Source organism: Capra hircus, chromosome 5 (genome assembly GCF_001704415.2).
Source record: "Capra hircus breed San Clemente chromosome 5, ASM170441v1, whole genome shotgun sequence".
Taxonomy (NCBI): Eukaryota; Metazoa; Chordata; class Mammalia; order Artiodactyla; family Bovidae; genus Capra; species Capra hircus.
This window is the reverse complement of record NC_030812.1, coordinates 36,027,495-36,049,896: the sequence shown is the minus strand read 5'-3', so window position 1 is coordinate 36,049,896 and position 22,402 is coordinate 36,027,495. Positions and strand designations below refer to the sequence as shown.

Below are 22,402 nucleotides of genomic sequence, written 5' to 3'. Positions count from 1 at the left end.
TAAAACAATTTTTTTGTATTTTATTTCTTCTCATTCTATTTCTTTGTTTATCATACATATTTTATTCTTTTAGTGATCACAATATTAATTGTCAACACTTTACAAGACCTTTATAGCTTTTAACTCCATTTATCCCCTCTGCCTTTAGACATATTTTTGTCATAAGTTCCACATATGTATTAAACCTAAATGATAGTATAATTGTTGTTTTATTTAATTAATTAGTTTATTTTAGCCACACCGCATGGCATGTGGGATCTTAATTCCCCAACTTGGGATTCAAACCTGTGCCCCCTGCAGTGGAAGCATGGATTCTAAACCAATGAACCTTCAAAAAAGTCACTTGTTGTTTTATTTTAAAACAATATTATCAAGGTATAATTATCATATAATAAAGTCCATATGTGTAAGTGTACAGTTTGGTAAGTTTTGACATATGTATACATCTGTGAAATGTTTCTTCATGAGCTTTTGTAATTACTTTTTCTGATCCTTCCAAACCTCAAGCAACAACTCTTCTGCCTAGCTTGCATTTTCTAGAAGTGTATATAAATGAGATTATACAATGTGTACATATGTGCCTGCTGTTTAATTGATATATTGGTTTTTAATTTTAGTCATTAATTTTAGTTTTTGACTTTTTAATTGATTTCAAAAATAGATGCCAGTTCTGTGATAAAATTCATAATCTTTTAATCTATTTTCTTGAACATATTAATTGGTTACTTTGATTTCTATGTGCATCATTAAACACTTTATATTATCTGTCTTTTCCTATTGGGTTTTAAGTAATTTTCTTATCTTATTTTCCTGTGTACCTTTTTTTTTTTAAAACTTTATTTTACTTTACAATACTGTATTGGTTTTGCCATACATTGACATGAATCCACCGCGGGTGTACTTGAGTTCCCAATCGTGAACCCCCCTCCCACCCCCTCTGGATCATCTCTCTGGATCATCCCTGTGCACCAGCCCCAAGCATCCTGTATCCTGTATCAAACATAGACTGGCGATTTGTTTCTTACATGATAGTATACATGTTTCAATGCCATTCTCCCAAATCATCCCACCCTCTCCCTCTCCTTCAGAGTCCAAAAGTCTGTTCTACACATCTGTGTCTCTTTTGCTGTCTCGCATACAGGGTCATCATTGCCATCTTTCTAAATTCCATATGTATGTGTTAGTATACTGTATTGGTGTTTTCCTTTCTGGCTTACTTCACTCTGTATAATCGGCTTCAGTTTCATCCATCTCATTAGAACTGATTCAAATGAATTCTTTTTAATGGCTGAGTAATACTCCATTGTGTATATGTACCACAGCTTTCTTATCCATTCATCTGCTGATGGACATCTAGGTTGTTTCCATGTCCTGGCTATTATAAACAGTGCTGCGATGAACATTGGGGTACATGTGTCTCTTTCAGTTCTGGTTTCCTCGGTGTGTATACCCAGCAGTGGGATTGCTGGGTCATAAGGCAGTTCTATTTCCAGTTTTTTAAGGAATCTCCACACTGTTCTCCATAGTGGCTGTACTAGTTTGCATTCCCACCACCAGTGTAAGAGGGTTCCCTTTTCTCCACGCCCTCTCCAGCATTTATTGCTTGCAGATTTTTCGATCGCAGCCATTCTGACTGGTGTGAAATGGTACCTCATTGTGGTCTTGATTTGCATTTCTCTGATAATGAGTGATGTTGAGCATCTTTTCATGTGTTTGTTAGCCATCCGTATGTCTTCTTTGGAGAAATGTCTATTTAGTTCTTTGGCCCATTTTTTGATTGGGTCGTTTATTTTTCTGGGATTGAGCTGCAGGTGTTGCTTGTATATTTTTAGGATTAGTTGTTTGTCAGTTGCTTCATTTGCTATTATTTTCTCCCATTCCGAAGGCTGTCTTTTCACCTTACTTACAGTTTCCTTTGTTGTGCAGAAGCTTTTAATTTTAATTAGATCCCATTTGTTTATTTTTGCTTTTATTTCCAGTATAATTGAATGTCAAAGGTAATATGTGAAGAATTATATAGATTCATGAAGATATAATTCTCCTAGGGAAGATTTAATTTTCTTCTTGAATGCAGATAGAAAATGAGTTTTAGACTTTGGACTGGTCTGTTTCTGGTTTGTCGTCTTGTGTTATAGCTCTTTATGTACCACATCTGATATCCTGGACTGCACTCAGAGTTCCTGGTGTATTCTGATTTGGTGTATTCTGAATTCCAGCTTTTGTTTCATCAGCATTATGAGACTACTAGAACCTATATTTAGGGATTTTCATGTATCCGTTATTCTTCACTTGGTCTTACCTCTGTCGACTTAAAAAAATGCACAATGTGAAAGTTGAGAGCTAAGTTTTATTTGTGGCAAAATGAGGACTGCAGTCCAGAAGGCAGCACCTCAGACAGTGCTGAGAAACTGTCCCGATGACCTATGGGGGGAGGACAGTAGATATGTGATTTTGGTGAAGGGGGAACACATGCAATCAAGCGTTTATTTTTCCTGAAGTTTTCTACTAGTCTTGTGAAACTTTTGCTGGTCATGAGGAACAGTTGTCACCGTGAAGGATTTTAGAGCTTTTGTAGATGAGGAGATACAAGTATTGGGCTCATAATATCAACTCCTGAAAATATCTAACTATCTGAAGACCTGTCTTTCCAGTTTTTCTTTGAGCACAGAATGCCTCATCTCTGTTCTCAACTGTAAACTCCTTTCAAGGGGTGTTGAAAATCCGAAGCTGCAGCACACATGATTTAATCCTTGTAGAGGTAGATGGCAAGTGCCCATGGCAAGTACCCGTTTGTAGGTGATACCTCTCGTCTACATAGTTTAGGTGTCAGCAAATACTCTATAGGAAATTGTGCTAGAATGTGGGGCTTACTTTCTGAGTTTTCCTTTTTCTGGTAGTTGGTCCCTTGTGTTCTAGTAGTATTGGTAGCCAGAATTTCAATTTCTGTCCCAGATGATAAGCCACAGTATTCCATATGGTCCCTGAAAATTAGAAAATCTCTCAAGGAAAAGACAGCAGTAAGAGAGGAGCACAGAGAAATAACTTCAGAGATTTGCAGATCTCTCTTAAGTCTTCAATTGAGTCATAATGAGCACATACCTGTGAGGAAACCACTCAGGGTAGGGAAGGAACCACTCAAAAGGATCAGGGGTAAAATCCTTGGTTCTCATACAGGGCCAAGAATAGCTTGTGTCCCCACAAGTCAGAGAGGCAGAGTCTTGGAATTTATGGTGCGTCAGGTAGAGTGGAGAGGTGATAGTGGGACAAAGTTAGCCCTAAAATAAAGACTTCTTTGATCTAACAATGCTGAAAAACTAGGCTCAGTAGGATCAGATGATTTCCAGGTAACTTAAATACATCTCAGAACAAAACCCAAAAGTACTTAATAAGAATACAAACATATCTAGCACTTAATAAGATGAAAATTCATAAGGTCCAGATTTCAGTAAAAAAATTATCAGGCATGCAAAGATGCAAGAATATATGACCCATGATGAGAAGAAAAATTAATTAATAGAACAAAGCCAGAATTGACACTGTCAACATAATTAGTAAACAAAGGTATTAAAAATTATTACTGTAATTCGTATGTTTAAGAATGTGGAGGAATGCTAGCATGTGTTGGGACAGCCAATTTTAAATACTTTATGTTTGGTAATTCCAAAATCTGAAGTCCTTGTGTGGTCTAAACATTCTATTTGCTATTTCTGTCGACTCATGCATGGTAACATTTCTTTTTGTATTTGGTGAATATTAACTCTGAACTCATATTTTAATAATATAATCTATGGGAATTCTGAGGATTTAAATTAGGCTTCTTTTCCTCTAGAATATATTTGGGTTTGCCAAGTTTGGAGTCCAGGAGACACTATTCTTTTAGGACAACTGTGAACTCTTTGGAAGATCCTGATTTACTGTAGAGATGCAAGTTCATTTCCTAATATGTTGTATCTCCAGGCTTAACTTCATTTTCTTAGCCCTCTTATGGGCCATGGCCCTAAAGGAACACCAGATTTTAAATGTGCTCACTCAGTTCAGTTCAGTACAGTTCAGTCACTCAGTCATGTCCGACTCTTTGTGACCCCATGAATCGCAGCACGCCAGTCTTCCCTGTTCATCACCAACTCCCAGAGTTCACTCAGAGTCACATCCATGGAGTCCGTGATGCCATCCAGCCATCTCATCCTCTGTCGTCCCCTTCTCCTCCTGCCCCTAAACCCTCCCAGCATCAGAGTCTTTTCCAATGAGTCAACTCTTTGCATGAGATGGCCAAAGTATTGGAGTTTCAGCTTTAGCATCATTCCTTCCAAAGAAATCCCAGGGCTGATCTCCTTTAGGATGGACTGGTTGGATCTCCTTGCAGTCCTAGGGACTCTCAAGAGTCTTCTCCAACACCACAGTTCAAAAGCATCAATTCTTCGGCGCTCAGCCTTCTTCACAGTCCAACTCTCACATCCATACGTGACTACTGGAAAAACCATAGCCTTGACTAGACGGACCTTTGTTGGCAAAGTAATTTCTCTGCTTCTCAATATGCTATCTAGCTTGGTCATAAATGTACATCTGTTGTGTTTTTACAGTTATATTTATATACATTACATTTATAGTACATAACATAGCCAGACACATAGTAGGTGCTCAACAAATTTGTGAAACAAATATTTTTATTGTGAAAAAATATTACCAACAAAATGAAGAATTTTCCCTATGAACTTCTAACAAGATCAAAATCTGTTTTTGTCAAAGGAGGCATTTTACAGTTCTGTAATTAGGTCTCAGTTTTCAGTGAGCCTGTACCTCTGGACTGAACCACCATGTACTTCTTAGTTATCCCACAGTTCCCTAAGGCGGGAGAGGATAGCTTGAGAGGCCTGGAGTTGGACATTTCTTTTCCTCCAGATCACTTAGAGTCTGATTGAAACTTAGTACGTTAGGTGTGGTGAAGCAGCTGCTTCTGAGGGCAGTCCTTGTTAAGAAGAATGGAGTGTTCTGGAGCATTTTAAAAATGAGCCTCCCTCCCACCCCTGCCATGGCTAGGTGTCTGGAGTTTCTAGCTTTCAGTCTTGCACACACTGAGTATTCTTGCCTGGAAAACTCCATAGACGGAGAAGCCTGGTGGGCTCTGGTACATAGTGTCACAAAGAGAAGCCTGGTGGGCTCTGGTACATAGTGTCACAAAGAATCAGACACAACTGAAGCAACTCAGCATAGCACAGAACAGCACTTGTACACAGTGAGCCTGCAGCATTAATTACAGTTCAGGTTTTCCTATGCCAGCACTGCCTGGTTTCCAAGGCAGTTTTTTGTGATTTCTTTTTTTAAATAAGTTTTTGTGTAATCAGCTGTGACTCTTTGTACTCACCTGTCTGCCTCTATAATGGTTTGACCTCGCCTGTGTTACAGGTCTTAGAAAAGTTAGAGTTTTCAGTCTGTTCAGCTTTTTGCTTGTTAAGTGGCTACTTCCAAGCTTCTTATATCTGGAATTGATAACCTGTTCATAAATTTTTAACACCATTATTTAATTAATCTGTAAGTGGAATGGGTAGAAAAATAGTAAGTTTGCAAATACAAGGAGCCAGTCTTGATGAGTTAGAGGACTTGTGAACAAAAGAGGAAAGCTGCGAATGAAAACCAATTTCAAAATAGAAGGCAAAAGTCATGTATCTGTTCTGTTCAGTTCAATTCAGTTACTCAGTCATGTCTGACTCTTTGAGACCCCAAGGACTGCAGCACGTCACACTTCCTTGTCCATCACCAACTCCCGGAGCATACTCAAACTCATGTCCATTGAGTTGGTGATGCCATCCAACCATCTCATCCTCTGTCATCCCTTCTTCTCCTGCCTTCAATCTTTCCCAGCATCAGGGTCTTTTCCAGTGAGTCAGTTCTTTGCATCAGGTGGCCAAAGTATTGAAGGTGAAGCTTTAGCATCCGTGCTTCCAATGAATATTCAGGACTGATTTCCTTTAGGGTGGACTGATTGGATCTCCTTGCAGTCTAAGGGACTCTCAAGAGTCTTCTCCAACAACACAGTTCAAAAGCATCAATTCTTTGGTGCTCAGCTTTCTTTATAGTCCAATTCTCACATCCATACATGACTACTGGAAAAACCATAGCTTTGACTAGACGCACCTTTGCTGGCAAAGTAATGCCTCTGCTTTTTAATATGTTGTCTAAATTGGTCATAACTTTTCTTCCAAGAAGCAAGCGTCTTTTAATTTCATGGCTGCAGTCACCATCTGCAGTGATTTTGGAGCCTCCCCAAAATAAAATCTATCACTGTTTCCATTGTTTCCCCATCTATTTGCCATGAAGTGAAGGGACCAGATGCCATGATCTTAGTTTTCTGAATGTTGAGCTTTAAGCCAACTTTTCCACTCTCCTCTTTCAGTTTCATCAAGAGGCTCTTTAGCTCTTTTTCACTTTCTGCCATAAAGGTGGTGACATCTGCCTATCTGAGGTTATTGATATTTCTCTGGCAACCTTGATTCCAGCGTGTGCTTCCTCCAGCCCAGTGTTTCTCATGATGTACTCTGTGTATAAGTTAAATAAGCAGGGTGACAATATGCAGCCTTGACATACTCCTTGCCTGATTTGGAACCAGTGTGTTGTTCCATGTCCAGTTCTAACTGTTGCTTCCTGACCTGCATACAGGTTTCTCTAGAGGCGGGTCAGGTGGTCTGGTATTTCCGTCTCTTTAAAATTCTCCAGTTTGTTGTGATGAAGTCATGTATGCTGCTGCTGCTGCTGCTAAGTCGCTTCAGTCGTGTCTGACTCTGTGCGACCCCATAGACGGCAGCCCACCAGGCTCCTCCGTCCCTGGGATTCTCCAGGCAAGAACACTGGAGTGGGTTGCCATTTCCTTCTCCAATGCATGAAAGTGAAAAGTGAAAGTGAAGTTGCTTAGTCGTGTCCGACTCTTAGCGACCCCATGGACTGCAGCCTTCCAGGCTCCTCTGTCCATGGGATTTTCTAGGCAAGAGTACTGGAGTGGCAAGAGTCATGTATACATGGATACAAATAATAGGAAACCTGGAGGACATGGCAGAATTTTGGCTCCTGGCTTTATTTTGGCTTCCCAACCTTCCCAATATGTGTGGTTGTGGGAGGGCCAGTCCCTCCTGTCCCATCACCACCTATGATCAGGGAGCCAGTGTCTGAGCCTCGTATTGATCAGGATTGCTTGAAGAAAATGGATCAGCCTTCATGGGATTAGTCTTGACAGTTTAATTTTTATTTTTTGTTGGATCAATAGAATGCCCAACACTAAATTAAAACCTAGTTTAAAAGTATAAATATTTTTTTTTCAAAGCTGGCGTCCATATAATAATGATGATGCAAAAAAATTATTAATAGTGATGATGTTGTCATTCCAAAAGGAAATCAGCCCTGAATATTCACTGGAGGGACTGAATCAAAAGCTGAAGCTCCAATGCTTTGGCCACCTGATGTGAAGAGCTGACTCATTGGAAAAGGCTCTGATGTTGGGAAAGATTGAAGGAAAGAGGAGAAGGAGTAAGCAGAGGAAGAGATGGTTAGGTAGCATCACTGATTCAATGCATATGAATTTGAGCAAACTCTGGGAGATGGTGGAGGATGTGGTCTGATTCTCCTTTCTTTCTAGAACCTTTTGAAATGTACATTGTAATGCATATTATAATATACATGTTATACCTATAATGCATATTATGATTTTTAGTTTCATACACAATTATGTTTCAACTCACCATATTTGATTTTCTGTCAAACTCAATGACACAAATATTTTCTGTGTAAACACCTATTTCTAATAAGGAATGATAGCCATCTGTTCAATGTTTTTAAGTTCTCTTAATACACTGAAGTAAGGAGATTTGATCTGAATATTAATGAAATGGTGTCCTTAGGGTAGAAAAGTTTCATCATTTTATACTTATTATATAAAATTGTGTTTGTCTAACTAGAATAGCCTTCTTCCCTAATGATATTCTGGTGTGTTTTGTTATATAATTTTCTTTGTTGAGGTCCTATTCGTGGACTAATTCTCTAATTGTTGTTATTTTTATTCTGTTAGCATTTTAAAATTAGTAAATCTTGAAATATCATTTTCTTACAAACTATACGTTTATACAAACCAGTCATGAATTCTTCGTATACTTATTTTAGTCTTATTGAAAGTGAAGTCCAATTAATTTTGAGTGCTCTGATCCAATTTCATTTTACACTTTATCCTCTTCTAGACCTAAGAAATTGAACATATTAATTGTCAAGTATGCTGATATTTAAAATGTTAAATATTAATGTTAAAGAATCTTATCAGTGTGTTACTTTGGGTTCATTTTATATATTAGAGAGGCATTCAATGATAGATAAAATATAAGAAGTAATATTGTTTCTCTTAACGAGTAAGACTAATTCCTTTTTTTAACCTAAAGACTTTTGAGTTAACAGACTTTGAACTAATCTCTCATTAACAAAACAGTCCTCGAGATAAAAGTCATGTAACCCACCCCTTTACACTGTGCTTGACTAGTGCCCGTATCGCCTTGTCTTCACTGGAGGAAAATTACTACCTCCTGTGAGAATCAATCCTGTAAGCTCTTCTGGCTACTACTCCAATATATGAAGTGTTTGACAATGAGGGAGATTTCCTAGAGGAGATCATGTCTGACCTTAATTTTAAGGCCCACAGGAAATATAGGTCTCAGTCCAGTGATGGAGGAAGAAGAGTACCCCAAGCAGAGTGTTCAGCATGAACACAGGAGACCAATGTCTGTTTAGTGTTGATGGAACTAGAGAGAAAGCTGGTGAGAGAGGAGAGATGAGCCTGGCTCAAGTCAAGCAGTGCCTTCTATACCATGGTAAGGAGCTTGAATTTTATTCTTTAGGTGAGGAGTGATCACTGAAAGATTTAAAATGAAGGGGTAGTATGACCATAGTTATGTTTTAGTTAGCTCTATTGTGGGTGGATTGAGATGGGAAGAGGCCGGAGTAAGGAAGATCAGTCAGATTTTTGCCACAGTCCCAGTGCAACAAATTATGGGAGAAGAGCATGCATGAAAGCTTATAAAATAATAAGACCATTGATTGAAATGGAAGGTGTGCAGGAATCAAGAATCAAGAATGAATCTAACCTTGTCATTTTGAAAATGATAAGATGATGAAGTCAGCAGTAGGGGTGGATTTAGGGATGGGAAAGATCAGATTGGAGTCGTAGGTAAACTGTGTGTTGGGACAAGAGGTGGACATTTTGAATTCTTTTATTTTTTAATTAGCTTATTTATCTATTTTTTGTCTGTGCTGGGTCTTTGTTGCTGTGCTCAGACTTTCTCTAGTTGCAGCAAGCGGGGCTACTCTTCCTTGTGGTGCGCAAGCTTTCCAGTTTCAGTGGCTTCTCTTATTGCAGAGCGCAGGCTCGAGAGGAGTGAGCTTCAGTGGTGGTGGTGAATGGGCTCAATATTTGTGCATGGGGGCTCAGTAGGGTGGCGCGTGGGTTTAGTTGCCCCGTGGCATGTGATATCTTTCCAGACTGGGGATTGAAACCATGTCCCCTGAATTGGCAGGCAGATTCTTAGCCACTGGCCCACCACAGCATCCTGGATTCTTTCTTGTTTACTGGGTTTTCATTGACAGTAGGACATCCAGGAATACAGCGGGTAGGTTTGTTCTTCCAGTCTGAAGCTCAGGAGGAAAAATCTATGCTGGAGATACTGGATATTAAACCCACAGAGTGAATGAGACTCTATAGGGATATGACAAAGGGAAAGACTGAGGACAGGCCATGGGGAACATTGTTGTTTATGTGACAAGTGGAAGAGATGCCCCACAAATTGATGAGAATAAACAAGAAAGTAGAAAAAGCCCAAGGAATATTTGGTGTTTGGGAAACCAAAGAAGTAGAGTACCAAAAAGGACAGAGTGGATAACTGCTGTGTCAGATGCAGCCTGTAAGTTAAAGGCCAGTATATTTCTACTATATTTGGCAATGGTGGGGACCATTAATATTTGCCAGAACAATTTCAGTAGTGCTTGCATTGTATGCCCCCCTCATGAGGGGGACTGATGAAGATTACTCTCTTGAAGTCTGGATGAGAAGGGAAATTGAATGGATGGTAGTTTAAGGACATGAAGTCAAGAAAGCACTGTTTTTAGGATGGACTTAAGAAGCTTAGAAGGCAGAGGGAAGAGAACCCAGAGAGAGAGATTGGATACAAGGAGAGAAAAGAAGGTTGCTGAAGCAAGGCACCAAAACAGGGGAGCCTATGGTTTTAAAAGCACGTGTGATGTTTTTGCAGGAAGAGCACAGAAAAATATAAAAGAAGATAGTGGGAATAGCAGAGAAAGTAGAAAAGTGGATGGATGTATATGAGTGGGAAGAAAGTTGAAGGAAGTCATATTTAGTGGTAGTGATATCTTCTTGAGGTTGAGACTAAGGCCACATTCTGAGAGTAAAAGAGGCTTAGTAGGAGCTTTGAGGTGGAATTTAAAATGGATGTATTACTGTGCAGTGCTGTGGTAACAGCAGGAGTTGGAGACCTTGATTAGGTAGTAGTACATCAGCCCATTTGTGTAGCTCTTCCCCCGGAAGTTTACTGAAATTGGAGAAAGCAAACTGTAGCTCTGAGTCAGAGTTGGGGTTTTGTTGGGCAAATATAAAATAAACCTAGGGTGCACACAAAACAAGGGTGCTAGGGAAAAGAAAGTATGATAAGGAAACAGGAGTTTAATGCTGAATAGGAGGAAATGGATCTCAGGACATGTTTAATTGATGGGGAGAAACTGGGGAGGAGGTGAAGCTTAAAGAACTACAGGGCTCCACAGGGCTCAAAAGGTGGGGGTAGTAGACACCAGATTTACAAAGACAGAGGGTTTTTAGTTGTATAGTGGAATGTTGTTTGCTCATTTGTTTGTGTGTTCCTTCCTTTTTTAATCTATTGGACAAATGTTTATGATTTAAAACATGCTGTGTGTCAGTGCCATGGAGACACCAGTGGTGAGGAAGACAAGCGTGGTCCTCACTGTGTTGCAGCTTACACAAAGGTGTGGTGCGTGTACCGCAGACAGGAAGCTGCACAGTCTTGGGCATTAGGTTTTCTGAGGTTGTGTTATCTGAGAGATGGCTACATTATCACCAACAAGATGTGTTTCCCTGCGTATTTTACATGTAGAATTTTTTGGAGGACGTGAGGGCAGGTCTCAATTTTCCTTCCAGAATCTGCCCATCAGTATTTTATCCAACAAAAATATTTACCATATGTTCTGCTGAATACTAGGGACATAAAGAAAAAAAAAATAAAGATTCCACAACTTGGACCATTATAAACCCCATTCTTTCTTACCTTCTCAGAGCCTTTGATTCACTCACTGGTCATCTTGTATCTGATAAGACAACACTAGCTGCAGTAATAAAATCCTACAAAATATAGACTGACTATATCTCAATTGAATTTCTCACTCCTATAAAGCCCAAAACATGACAGATTCTTCTGTCCGAAGCAGTGATTCAAGGACCCAGGGACTTTGGGTCCCAAGGATGTAGGGCTCCACCTTTTTCAACTTGTTTGCAGTACTTGCCTTGCATTGTGGATCATTGTAATGCTAGGGAACTAACTTTGTCTGGCTCTGGGAGTGAAACATGTGACATAGGCTTAGCTAATCATTGCTTTTCATAATTCTGGTTATGGTGATTGGTTCCGGATCCAAACAAGCCCAGGTAGAGTTAATCATATGACTTTCTTAAGAAATGCTCCTACATATCATTTCTCCCTAGACAAAATGAAGACACATACCTCAGGATTGCTTCAGTCATTTTAAGATTACAAAAATTATGTGCAGATGTATTGGAGGAGCTGGTTAAGATGGGACTCCACTCTGAAGAAAGAGCTGGGAGACAGAGATAAATCAAGCCTTGGTCCATATTGTTTGAGTGCTGGATCAAGCCTTTCTTGAAGTCATATTATTGTTTAGTTAAACTAAATCTACGTTATTTTCTAAACATTTATAGTAAGGAGAAAATTATTTTTTGTTCAAGGAACAAATATCTTCAGAAAATATGAGAAGCCATAAAGATCAACTTATTATAATTTAAGCTGATATTAGTTTTCTGTTTTATTTATTTAAATTTTAGAATGATATCTATTTAACATATGTTTTGTAACACCATTTTTGGAGTACATCAGAAGCCTAAGTATTCCATAGTGATAAAAAGCAAGGGTTTGGAACCATTGTTTTTGTTATTAGCAGCATAAAATATTATTACTGGTATGTAGAATGCCTGCTGTGCTGACTTTGAGTTTTTACTGCAGCAAATTAAATATATTCCTTTAAATAACTGCAAATTTTATTTATGTATATCTGTATACATTAAGTAGTTGCACATATACATTATGTATGTAATTGACACATTGTATATAGGAGATTTTGGAGCAGAAGACTTAATGAATAGTAGTGTTAACTTCAGTTTGGCATCTTCTTGAGGAAAGTATCTCCTTTCGTATTTCCTGGTCAGCGTAGTATGTGCAATGCCACATTTTCTCCTCTAAATTAAATGCCTTGCTCAGACTTCCTACTTACTAAGGTGAACAGAGAGTACAAAACTGGTAATTTTTAGAGCATCTTTTTTTATCTCTAAAATTTAAAGCAGTCCCAAGGCTTATTGAGTCCTGGAAATAAATCTTTGAGTCTGCATTAACCTGTCCTTCCCCTCTCCTCTCGCTGCTTCAGTGATGGTCTTTGGCACCATGATGGCATCTAAGAGAGTGTAGGTTGGAACCTGGGAACTTCCTGGTGAAATCTGAAACTGGCCCTGTGCAAGGAGGGAAGGAGCAGACCAAAGCATGAAGCAGACTCCTCCAGACTGGTAGGCTTAGCAAGCAAAGGAACTTATGTGTGAGGCTTGTCTCGAGTGGTCGCAAGACAGTGGATCTCTGCATCTACATGCCAGAATCAGAGGTTTATACAGAGGTATTCAATGGGCTCAGTCATATATTCCATCCTGATGGTCTCAAAAACACATTTCTCTCTTAAGACTGTGTTCTTGGAAATGGTTCTCATTAGGGGAACAGTGTGGGCTTCCCCGGTGGCTCAGCAGTAAGGAGTCTGCTTGCAGTGCAGGAGCCGAAGGAGATGCAGGTTCGATCCCTGGGTTGCGAAGACCCTTTGGAGGAGGAAATGGCAACACACTCTGGTATTCCTGCCTGGAGAATCCCATGGACAGAGGAGCCTGACGGGTTACAGTCTGTGGGGTCGCAAAGAGTTGGACACGACTGAAGCGACTTAGATACAAGCATAGGGAACCAGTGGGCAGCATATATCCCAAGTCCAGGCATGTGGGTGAGGAACCTCTCATTGCCCTGGTTCTGTTCCTGGGTCAGCCAGTTGTCATACCCTCTTGATGACCTCCACCAGCAGACTGCTGGAATCCTACCCAGGGTGCTGTGTTCCTAATGAGAGTGGGTGACTGCTCTATGGTTGCTCTTCCCTTGAGGCCAGCTCAGTATCTTTATTTGAATTCCAAGGCCATGACCCCTGATACTTTGGCCTTCACCAGCATCCATGGACTCAAACCCAAGTGAGGTTTTGCCACCTTGGAGACCAGAATCCTTGTATCCCCTCTGAATCTAGAAGCCCTCCACTCCACCTTGCTGCAGCAACTTCCCAGGAGTACCCCCATCTCTTAACTGGAAGCACACATGCTTCTAGTCCTTCTCCTCTGAGGTGGTTTAGTTTATTTCTTTGTTCAAGGTCTCCCGCTGAAAACTGCTTCTAAAGAAAAGGGACCCAGAACTTAGCATAAAAGTCTGGCTGGGAGGTAAAGAGCAAATGTTCCTTTTTATTCTTTTGCTGATGAGAACACAACAGCAAAAAAGCCAAGAAACAAAGTAGTTTCTCCGTAATTCTCTTACACCTATCTACTTCCATCTTCCACAATTCATGTAAGCTCATCATATATTTTAAAATTAGCTTTTAGGTCATTATCCTTGTTAGAGTCTTATAATTCTTAGTGGTTCTAAACCTCCTGTATCTCCAGGAAAGATTCTGAGATTCTAGGCTATTTCAGTACTTTACACCAACATTTGTAACAATTAATCACTGTGCCCTTCAACCCTCTCTTCTAACGCATGGGCTTGTGTACCACTTTAATGCTGTCGATATTTTTAAGATTTTTTTTCCAATTACCTTGACCATATCAAAGGTGATGGCCCATACAGTCCAAGACATATTTTATTAGGAACATAAACAAACACTAAGATTTACAAATATGCATATGATTAAAATAAAAGTCATTTATCACTTTGTCAGTGATATATCCCTCTTAGTGATGTCTTTTATTTCAGTTGACTGTTTTCACTCAGGTATCTCCCTGAATCTCCTCTAAAGAAGAGTGTTAAAAAACTCTGAATTCTTTTACCTATAAGAAAGGTGGCATATAACTTATTATCCAAACCAATACACTTCAGAAAGGAAGGGGACACTCTTAATAATTATGCCAGGGCAACAGTCACAAGCCGCTGCTGTCCCAGGGAAAACAAACGTGTGTGTGGTCACACCATAGGGTGGAGATAGCTCACTTTCATGTGACATCCTTAGGTAACTCTGAGGTTTCTGGTTTAATTAAATTGATGGGGAGGGAGTCAGCTGATGACAGTGTGTGTATACATATTTCTAGCATTAGGATGGTCACTCAATGAGTTAACCTTGAAGTAGCTTACGGGAAATTTTTTTTAATTTGATTTGACTCAACATTTGGGTCACTCTGGTTCTGGCGTTAATACATTGAAGACTTTTATTGTGTGTTTCAAGTGAATTGCAAGTCGTGTTAACTTGCCATTTTGTTGTAATGGCTCTAATGGCTGAAATTAGTGCCAGGCAGTGAGTTCGGCAATGACAGCATAAATGATCCTGTCACATCTCTCATTTTACTAACTCGTCGTGTACAGTCGTCAGTCGTCAGGTACAGTTAGCCCACTGTATTTTATTTGCAAAGCACTCTTGAGTCACCAGCATTATGATTTGACTTTTAAAGTATATCCATTAGTGAAATTTTTGACATGTGCATATGTTAAGAAAGAAATTCACATTTTAATTTCAAAGAACTCTGATTTCTGGTCTTAGCAGTTCTTCAGCATATCAGCTGCTGAACTGAATACATAGATCAAGGCTGAAGGACTTGCAGCAAGGGGAACACTGAGCCCATCGGTCTAAAATAAGATTTTCATCAACTACTCAAATGATGGTTGACTGTGAACATCTTCCTGCCTTGCTCACAGCTGTACCTCTAGCACTGGCATGTGAGAAACACGCATTCAATACTTGCTGAAAGAATGAATGATATTCTTTGCAGTTTGCTTTAAGATATTTATGGCGTGGATTTTTCACTCTCAGGCATTCTCTGTTTAATACCTATTTATAATATTCCCGACAAGGTGTTGTGTGGAGACTTGCAATTCCCTGGATTTCTATAATTATTGATTCAATTATCACAAGTTGTATAAGGCTGTAATTTGCAGCATCAGTATCCTTTGCTTCAGTAGAACATTTTCCACATTCTTCTCTCAGTTATAATTCACTTTCCCTCTGACTTTCAGATTTGTCCTTCGCTTTTCTTGTACAGGCCAAGAAACCAGAGGAGGTAACCAAATCTCCCATATTTGCTCCATTTAGAGTTTTAGCTGGGGTAATGTTTCTGTTAGCCTGGTTTCCAAATGAAATCTAAAGTGCTGTTTTAATAACAGAAAGGGATGAGGGAAAATTAGTTAAATCTTAAAAGATGGTTTCTTCCTATGCTCAGAAGCCTATGTGAGAGCTATTGTCTCTCCCTAGAGAGATATTTTCCAGATGGAAATATACATATTTTCCCCATAGCTTTGACATATCATCAAAAAGAAATATTTTCTCTCGTGAGAAATTTTATTGTAAGATTTCAGACCTACCCTATTTTATTTGTAGTTCCTATATGTGCATCGTCTTCTTTCTCATTATTTGGATAAACTTTCTCTTAGGAGAAACCAGGATGGCCTGTGTTTATTTTTTCTTATTTTGTTGTTGTTGTTTTCCTTTAATCTTTCTCACCTTTCAGGATACTAGTGCTCTCAGTTCTCTTTATCATAAATCAAAATATTTATCTGGCCTATTTATGATACCAGTAATTTTTACTTTAGTATTCATCTTAATACATTTTCCTCCTTAAAGTATTTGCATTTTAACATTTTTGTCTTTTTTTTATTGAAGTGTGGTTGATGTAGAGTACTATATGTTATAGGTATAAAATGGAATGTTTCACAATGTTTAAAGGTTATACTCCACTTACGGATGTTATAAAATGTTGGGTATATTCCCTGTGTTGTACAGTATATCCTGTAGCTTATTTTATACATAATAGTTTGTACCTCTTAATCCCTATATTGCCCCTCCCATTTCCTTCTCCTCACTGGTAACTACTGGTTTGTTCTCTCTATCTGTGGGTCTGCTTTTTTCATCGTTATTATGTTTACTAGGTTGTTTTATTTTTTAGACTCTACATATAACTGATATCATATAGTATTTATCTTTTGGTCTAACTTTTATTTAGTGTAATACCCTCCCAGTTCATTCATGTTATTGCAAGTGGCAAAATTTCATTCTTCATTCTAGCCCTATTCCTGTGTGTGTGTGTATTCATATGTTGATGGACACTTAGGTTTTCTCCATATCTTAACAACTGCAAATAATGTTACTATGAACATTGGGAGTCACATATGTTTTTGAATTAGTGTTTTTTGGCTCATTTGCTTATATACCCAGGAGTGGAATTGGTGAGTCAAATGGTAGTTCTCTTTTTAGTTTTTTGAGAAACCTCCATACCGTTTTTCCTAGTGGCTGTACCAGTTTACATTCCCACCAGTAGTGTAAAGGGGTTCCCTTTTCTCCACATCCCTGCCAACATTTGTAATTTGTCTTCTTTTTAATAATAGCCATTGTGATAGATGTGAGATGATATCTCATTTTAGTTTTGACTTGCATTTCCCTGATGATAAGTGATACTGAGCAATTTTTCATGTGTCTGTTGGCTATCTGCATGTCTTCTTTGGAAAAATATCTGTTCAAGTGTTCTGCCTATTTTTTAATCAGGTTATTTATTTATTTTTGATGTCCACTTGTTTGAGCTGTTTATGTATTTTGGATATTAACTCATTGTCAGTCATATCATTTGCGAATGTTTTCTCCCAAGTTGTCATTTTGTTTTGTTGGTGGTTAGCTTTGGCTCAGTCAGTTAAGATTCCACCTGTAATACAGGAGATCTGGATTTGATCCCCGGGTCTGGAAGATCCCCTGAAGAAGGAAACAGCAACCCACTCCAGTATTTTGGCCTGGGAAATCCCAGGGACATAGGAGCCTAACAGGCTACAGGGTCACAAGAGTCGGGCATGACATAATGACTGCACCACCACCACCTTTTATCTGTGCAAAAGCTTTTAACTTTAATTAGGTCCCATTTTTTATTTTTGCTTTTATTTCCTTCACTTTAAGAGACAGATCCAAAATTGCTACAATTTTAGTGGAACAGTATTCTGCCTGTGCTTTCCTTTGGGAGTTTTATGGTTTCCAGCTCCATATATTGATCTTTAATCCATTTTGAGTTTATTTTTGTGTATGGTGTTAGGGAGTGTTCTAATTTCATTCTGTTACGTGTAGCTATCCAGTTTTCCAAGCACCACCTATTGAAGAGACTGTCTTTTCTCCATTGTGTGTTCTTGCCTCCTTTGCCATAGATTAATACACCATTCTCTCCATTTTTAGTAATTAACTTTGTAAATGAATACTAGGCATGATTAGCAATCATGTTTTGCTGGGAACCACACTGACTCTATAACACATGTACATGCTACCAGACCCCACACACCCCACACACTTGTGCACCAGCCTGTATGTGGAATGGATATTTTAGGTACAAGTAAGGCTATAAGGAAAAGGTAATGGCACCCCACTCCAGTACTCTTGCCTGGAAAATCCCATGGATGGAGGGGCCTCATAGATTGCAGTCCATGGGATCGCTAAGAGTCGGACGTGACTAAGTGACTTCACTTTCGCTTTTCACTTTCATGCATTGGAGAAGGAAATGGCAACCCACTCCAGTGTTCTTGCCTGGGGAATCCCAGGGATGGGGGAGCCTGGTGGGCTGCCGTCTGTGGGGGTCACACAGAGTCGGACACGACTGAAGTGACTTAGCAGCAGCAGCAGCAGCAGCAAGGCTAATAAGCCTCCTGATTCTTATGATAGAGACTTCATTTTTACTGTTCACATTTTCATGCACTTTATCATAAGTGAAGTTTGCCTATCATCTGACCAGTACTGGGAATGGGCCTGTGGGAACAAAAGGGAATTAAGAATTTATGCAACATCTTTACCATTTGCCTTACTTAAGTAGTTTCAGTAAATGAACCAAAAACATATTTCTGAAATAAAAAATATAAGGTAAGTGTTCTAATTAATCTTATTTTCATGCTAGTGTAATAAGTGCTCTCTGTACACTAGATTTTCATGCTAGTATTTGCTCTAGGATGATGAGGTGGAGATTGTCTTGGACTTCATCATTTATTTACAAAAGAGCAATAAGGACCTTAGGTAGTAGTTTCTCCTGTAAGACAAGTGATAGGGGCAAAGACTTCAGAATATTAGTGACATAAAATAAATTAACTAAAATAATGTTGTATGTATTTTGAGTTGTAATGTACACTGATATCCAATAATGATTATATTGCAGGTCAGTTGCTCCGGTTAAAAATGTTTCGTGAGGATCATGGATCATGGATGACAATGTTCTTCAGCACAATTCTCTTTCTCTTCATCTTTTCTCACATATACAACACGATTCTTCTAATGGATGGGACAATGGGGTAGGTTATCTTTCCCCTTTCTCCTGTGGTGAGTGTTATATTTGAAACTTGTAAGAATTCAATAATTTTTTAGTTTGTGGTAGCCTGAATCTTTATTACAAATATTCTATCTTAAAAGATATTTATGAATTTTTCTTATGTAAGACATTTAGAGTCTTTACACCAAGAAGCTTATAGCATTTTATAATACTTCTATTGTGTTCCTTATTCTTTAGGTCTTCTCTTGAGGTGGGTTGAGTGCAGGCAGTAATCTTAATATAGTGACAGAGTATGAGAATCAGGAAATCTTGACTTGTTTATGTTCGCACAGTCAGTAGAACTGTGCTGAAATGAAGGTCTCCACGTTTACAATTTCACTGCTCTACAATACATGGCTAAAAAAAAGTTTTTTATACTGGTGGCATTTTTTTTTTTTTAACTCTCTGGCAGTTCCAACAGAGAGACCTTTGTTATAAATGGGCCGTTTTAAAAGTGGGCCACCCTGTATTAAGTCCAGAGTTGTAATCTATACTTATCAAATCACTAATCAAATCACCATGGCATGAAGATGTGCTAACAAGTAGATTGTAGATTTTTTAAAACTTCTCCAGTTATTGGTTTGCTCTTTTTAAGTTTTAAGGGCACAATACAAGGAAAATGGCTTAATTTACAGCGTTAAGAATTAGATTAGTGACAATAAGAAACCACCTTAGATATTTGCTGTGCACTGAAACAGTTCCTAAGGAAAGTTTTGATCTATTCCCCTCAATAGATTGGAAAGCCAGCTAATACCCTTTTCTTCTAAATGTAGTAAAAGCACTTCTGTCGACCAGTTCTATAGTGCAGTTGTTTTGATGTTATGTATGGATTTTAGCCACCACTCTTCAATGCTGAGAGGGATAGCTCAATTAAAACTTTATTAGTTTTTTCCCTCACCATTAAAGGAGATGAATAGTCAAGGAAAGGCAGGCATTTCACAAGATTTATACTTTAGTCCGTACTCACAAGTGGTAAATTCAATAATGTGATTGTTTAATAGATCAAACATTCAGGCTTTAGGAAGCTATTAAAACCCATTGTCTGTTAGTTATTTCTTAGGCTTCAAATGAAGCCTTTCATACTGGGTCTGTTTTTAAATAGTGGAGTTGCAGATTCTAACCCATGGCTAGTCAGAATAAGCCTCAGCTTTAGAGCCAGTACCTGTGTAATGAAACGGGTAATGGTGTTCTTGGCATTACCTGACACAGTTGAAAGTCTCTGAATGGATACATGTATGTGTATGGCTGAGTCCCTTAACTATTCTCCTGAAACTATCACAATACTGTTAGTTAATTGGCTATACCCCAATACAAAATAAGTTTTAAAAAAAGTCTCAGGAGAGCTGTGTATTCTCACCCCTGGGACCAGAAGTGGAGGGAATCCATGTAAAACTTACTCTTTCTAAGCTGTTGCTGGAAATAAAGTACTAAATACCATTTGTATGTAAAATATATCCGTTGCTTAGAAGTTGACTTTTCATTTGATTCTACTCTTTTTTTTAATTTTTTTAATTTTAATTTTTACTTTATTTTACTTTACAATACTATATTGGTTTTGCCATACATTGACATGAATCCACCACGGGTGTACATGCATTCCCAAACATATACACAATGGAGTATTACTCTACTCTTTTTTTTAAAAAATGGAACTAAGTGAGGTCTGTGATAATCACAAGTGCTTATTCTGAAGAAAGAAGCAGATTTAAAAGTAATAAATGCAGCAATGCAGATTCCCTGGCACATTGTAAAGCACTCCATAGCTAATAATAAAGCTAATTTTAGTGAGAGCTAGCAAGAATTGACCACAGTAACAGACCTGAATTGTTTCAGACCTCACAATGTCCCTCTGAAATAGGTATTTTTATTATCTCCATTTTACATATCAAGAAACTGAGGACCAGAGGTTTCATCACTCAAGCAATAATAGAGAAGGTGTTGAGCCATTAACTAGTGAATTCTAGTAATATAGCCTGCCCTAAGGTTAGCACACATTTGAGGGATGGTTGATCCTGTTGTTCCAACACCATATGGAACCTTTCTTTGTATTTTTATCATTCAAACTGAATTTGAAAATTGAAAGAAGTAGTAGGTATGTTCAGGAAGAGAATAGTTTAGAATTTTTTATTTGTATCTATCTTAAGTAAAATGGAAGGTGATTGTCTTTTGTTCTCAGACTAAATATAGTATTTCATATTCTTCTGTAATTCTTGAACTTTTCACCAATAGGCTGCATCTTTGTTGAAAAGAATCTTTTCTTGAGAGGACGTTTTTAATGGTATCACTGAAAAAGAAGTCCAACCACAGGAAAAATGGTTTATTTCTGCAGATTAAAAAATTTAATCTCCATTTATAAAAGATGCATTATTAATTATTAATTATTTTGACACATGTCATTTGAACTAGTGAGTGTTTTAATGTAGGACTGCCAACCTTAAGGAAAATCAGTTCTCAGAGGAGGTGGATACCACTGTGCCTTTGAGGTAGATGCTCCATGTTATCTGAGGCATTGCTTCTCTTGTTTAAGGCAGGGAATGATGGAGCCAGAGGGTACAGGAAGGATAGCAGGCTCACAGATATCATGAATGACAGATTTTCTATCAGAGGATTGCTGGTGGTAGAGAGGAATTCAGGATTCTTTACCCTGTATCTGATTTACATTGAGGATTCCTATGTGTCCTGGTCTTTAGATCTTTCTAAGGAATATTGATTTAGAACCATTCCAAAGAGGACTTTAAGGATTTTCTATGAAGGCTAAACTTTTGTTCATGTAGTTTAGAACTCCTTTCTAGAACAGAAGCTGTTAGGCCTACAAAGAGTGAATTTAGGATTTAAGATAGGAAAAAAAGATGTTTCCCTAGAATGATTTGCTTTTTCCCTCTTCCCCCCACCCAAATTTTAGAATTGATTATAAATTTAGGCTCAACCAGAGTCCCTTGATCCCTTGTTACCAAGAACAAAATCCCTAGATTTATCTGATCAGAACTTCAATAGTTTTAGCAACAGCTTACTTGGTAAGAGTCAAGTTGCCTGCTCCTAGAGTTCTCATTGCAATGAATTCCCTGAGGTATATACTCACTCATGGCTTCAGCTGCTTGTGGGGAGCTAAGCTGAGAGGCAATGAGATAAAGGGGATAAGAGGAGAGTTAGAGATGGGATAAAGGGACCCAGGTCCAGACAATCCCTATTCCTCTTATCTTTGATTCTGCTTCCACTGCTCCATACCTCCTGCCACCAAAGTGATGCTGTCATAACCTCTTTATTTTTTAAGTCACCAGGATGAAACTAAGTTCATCTTCCATTAATGTGTGAGACTGTAGGTGTGGGTTCTGCTGCAGAGAAGGCTCTCAGCCTGGGCAGAGGTTTACATCTAGGCATTTTATAAACAATTTTGTTTTTACAAGGTGGCCGACTAGCTAACCTGAAACCTCTCCTCCTAAAAGACATTCAGAGATGCTTAAAAATACAGTACAGCCTTAGACTTTTTCCCCTCTCATTTCATATTATTTGCTTATTTTTATTTTTTATATG

The 22,402-nt window shown here is 38.5% G+C and overlaps 1 protein-coding gene across 2 annotated transcripts in view; it reads left to right on the top strand.

Moving 5' to 3' along the window:
* TMEM117 (transmembrane protein 117) overlaps positions 1-22,402 on the top strand; it is a 590,052-nt gene that overhangs the window by 79,502 nt on the left and 488,148 nt on the right. The window contains exon 3 of one of the 2 annotated variants that reach the window (XM_018047901.1): positions 18,722-18,854. In XM_018047901.1, the coding sequence (XP_017903390.1) occupies positions 18,722-18,854 (133 nt within the window). Of the gene's footprint in view, positions 1-18,721; positions 18,883-22,402 lie in introns of those variants that run through there. The other variant, XM_018047902.1, reaches the window with a different exon arrangement.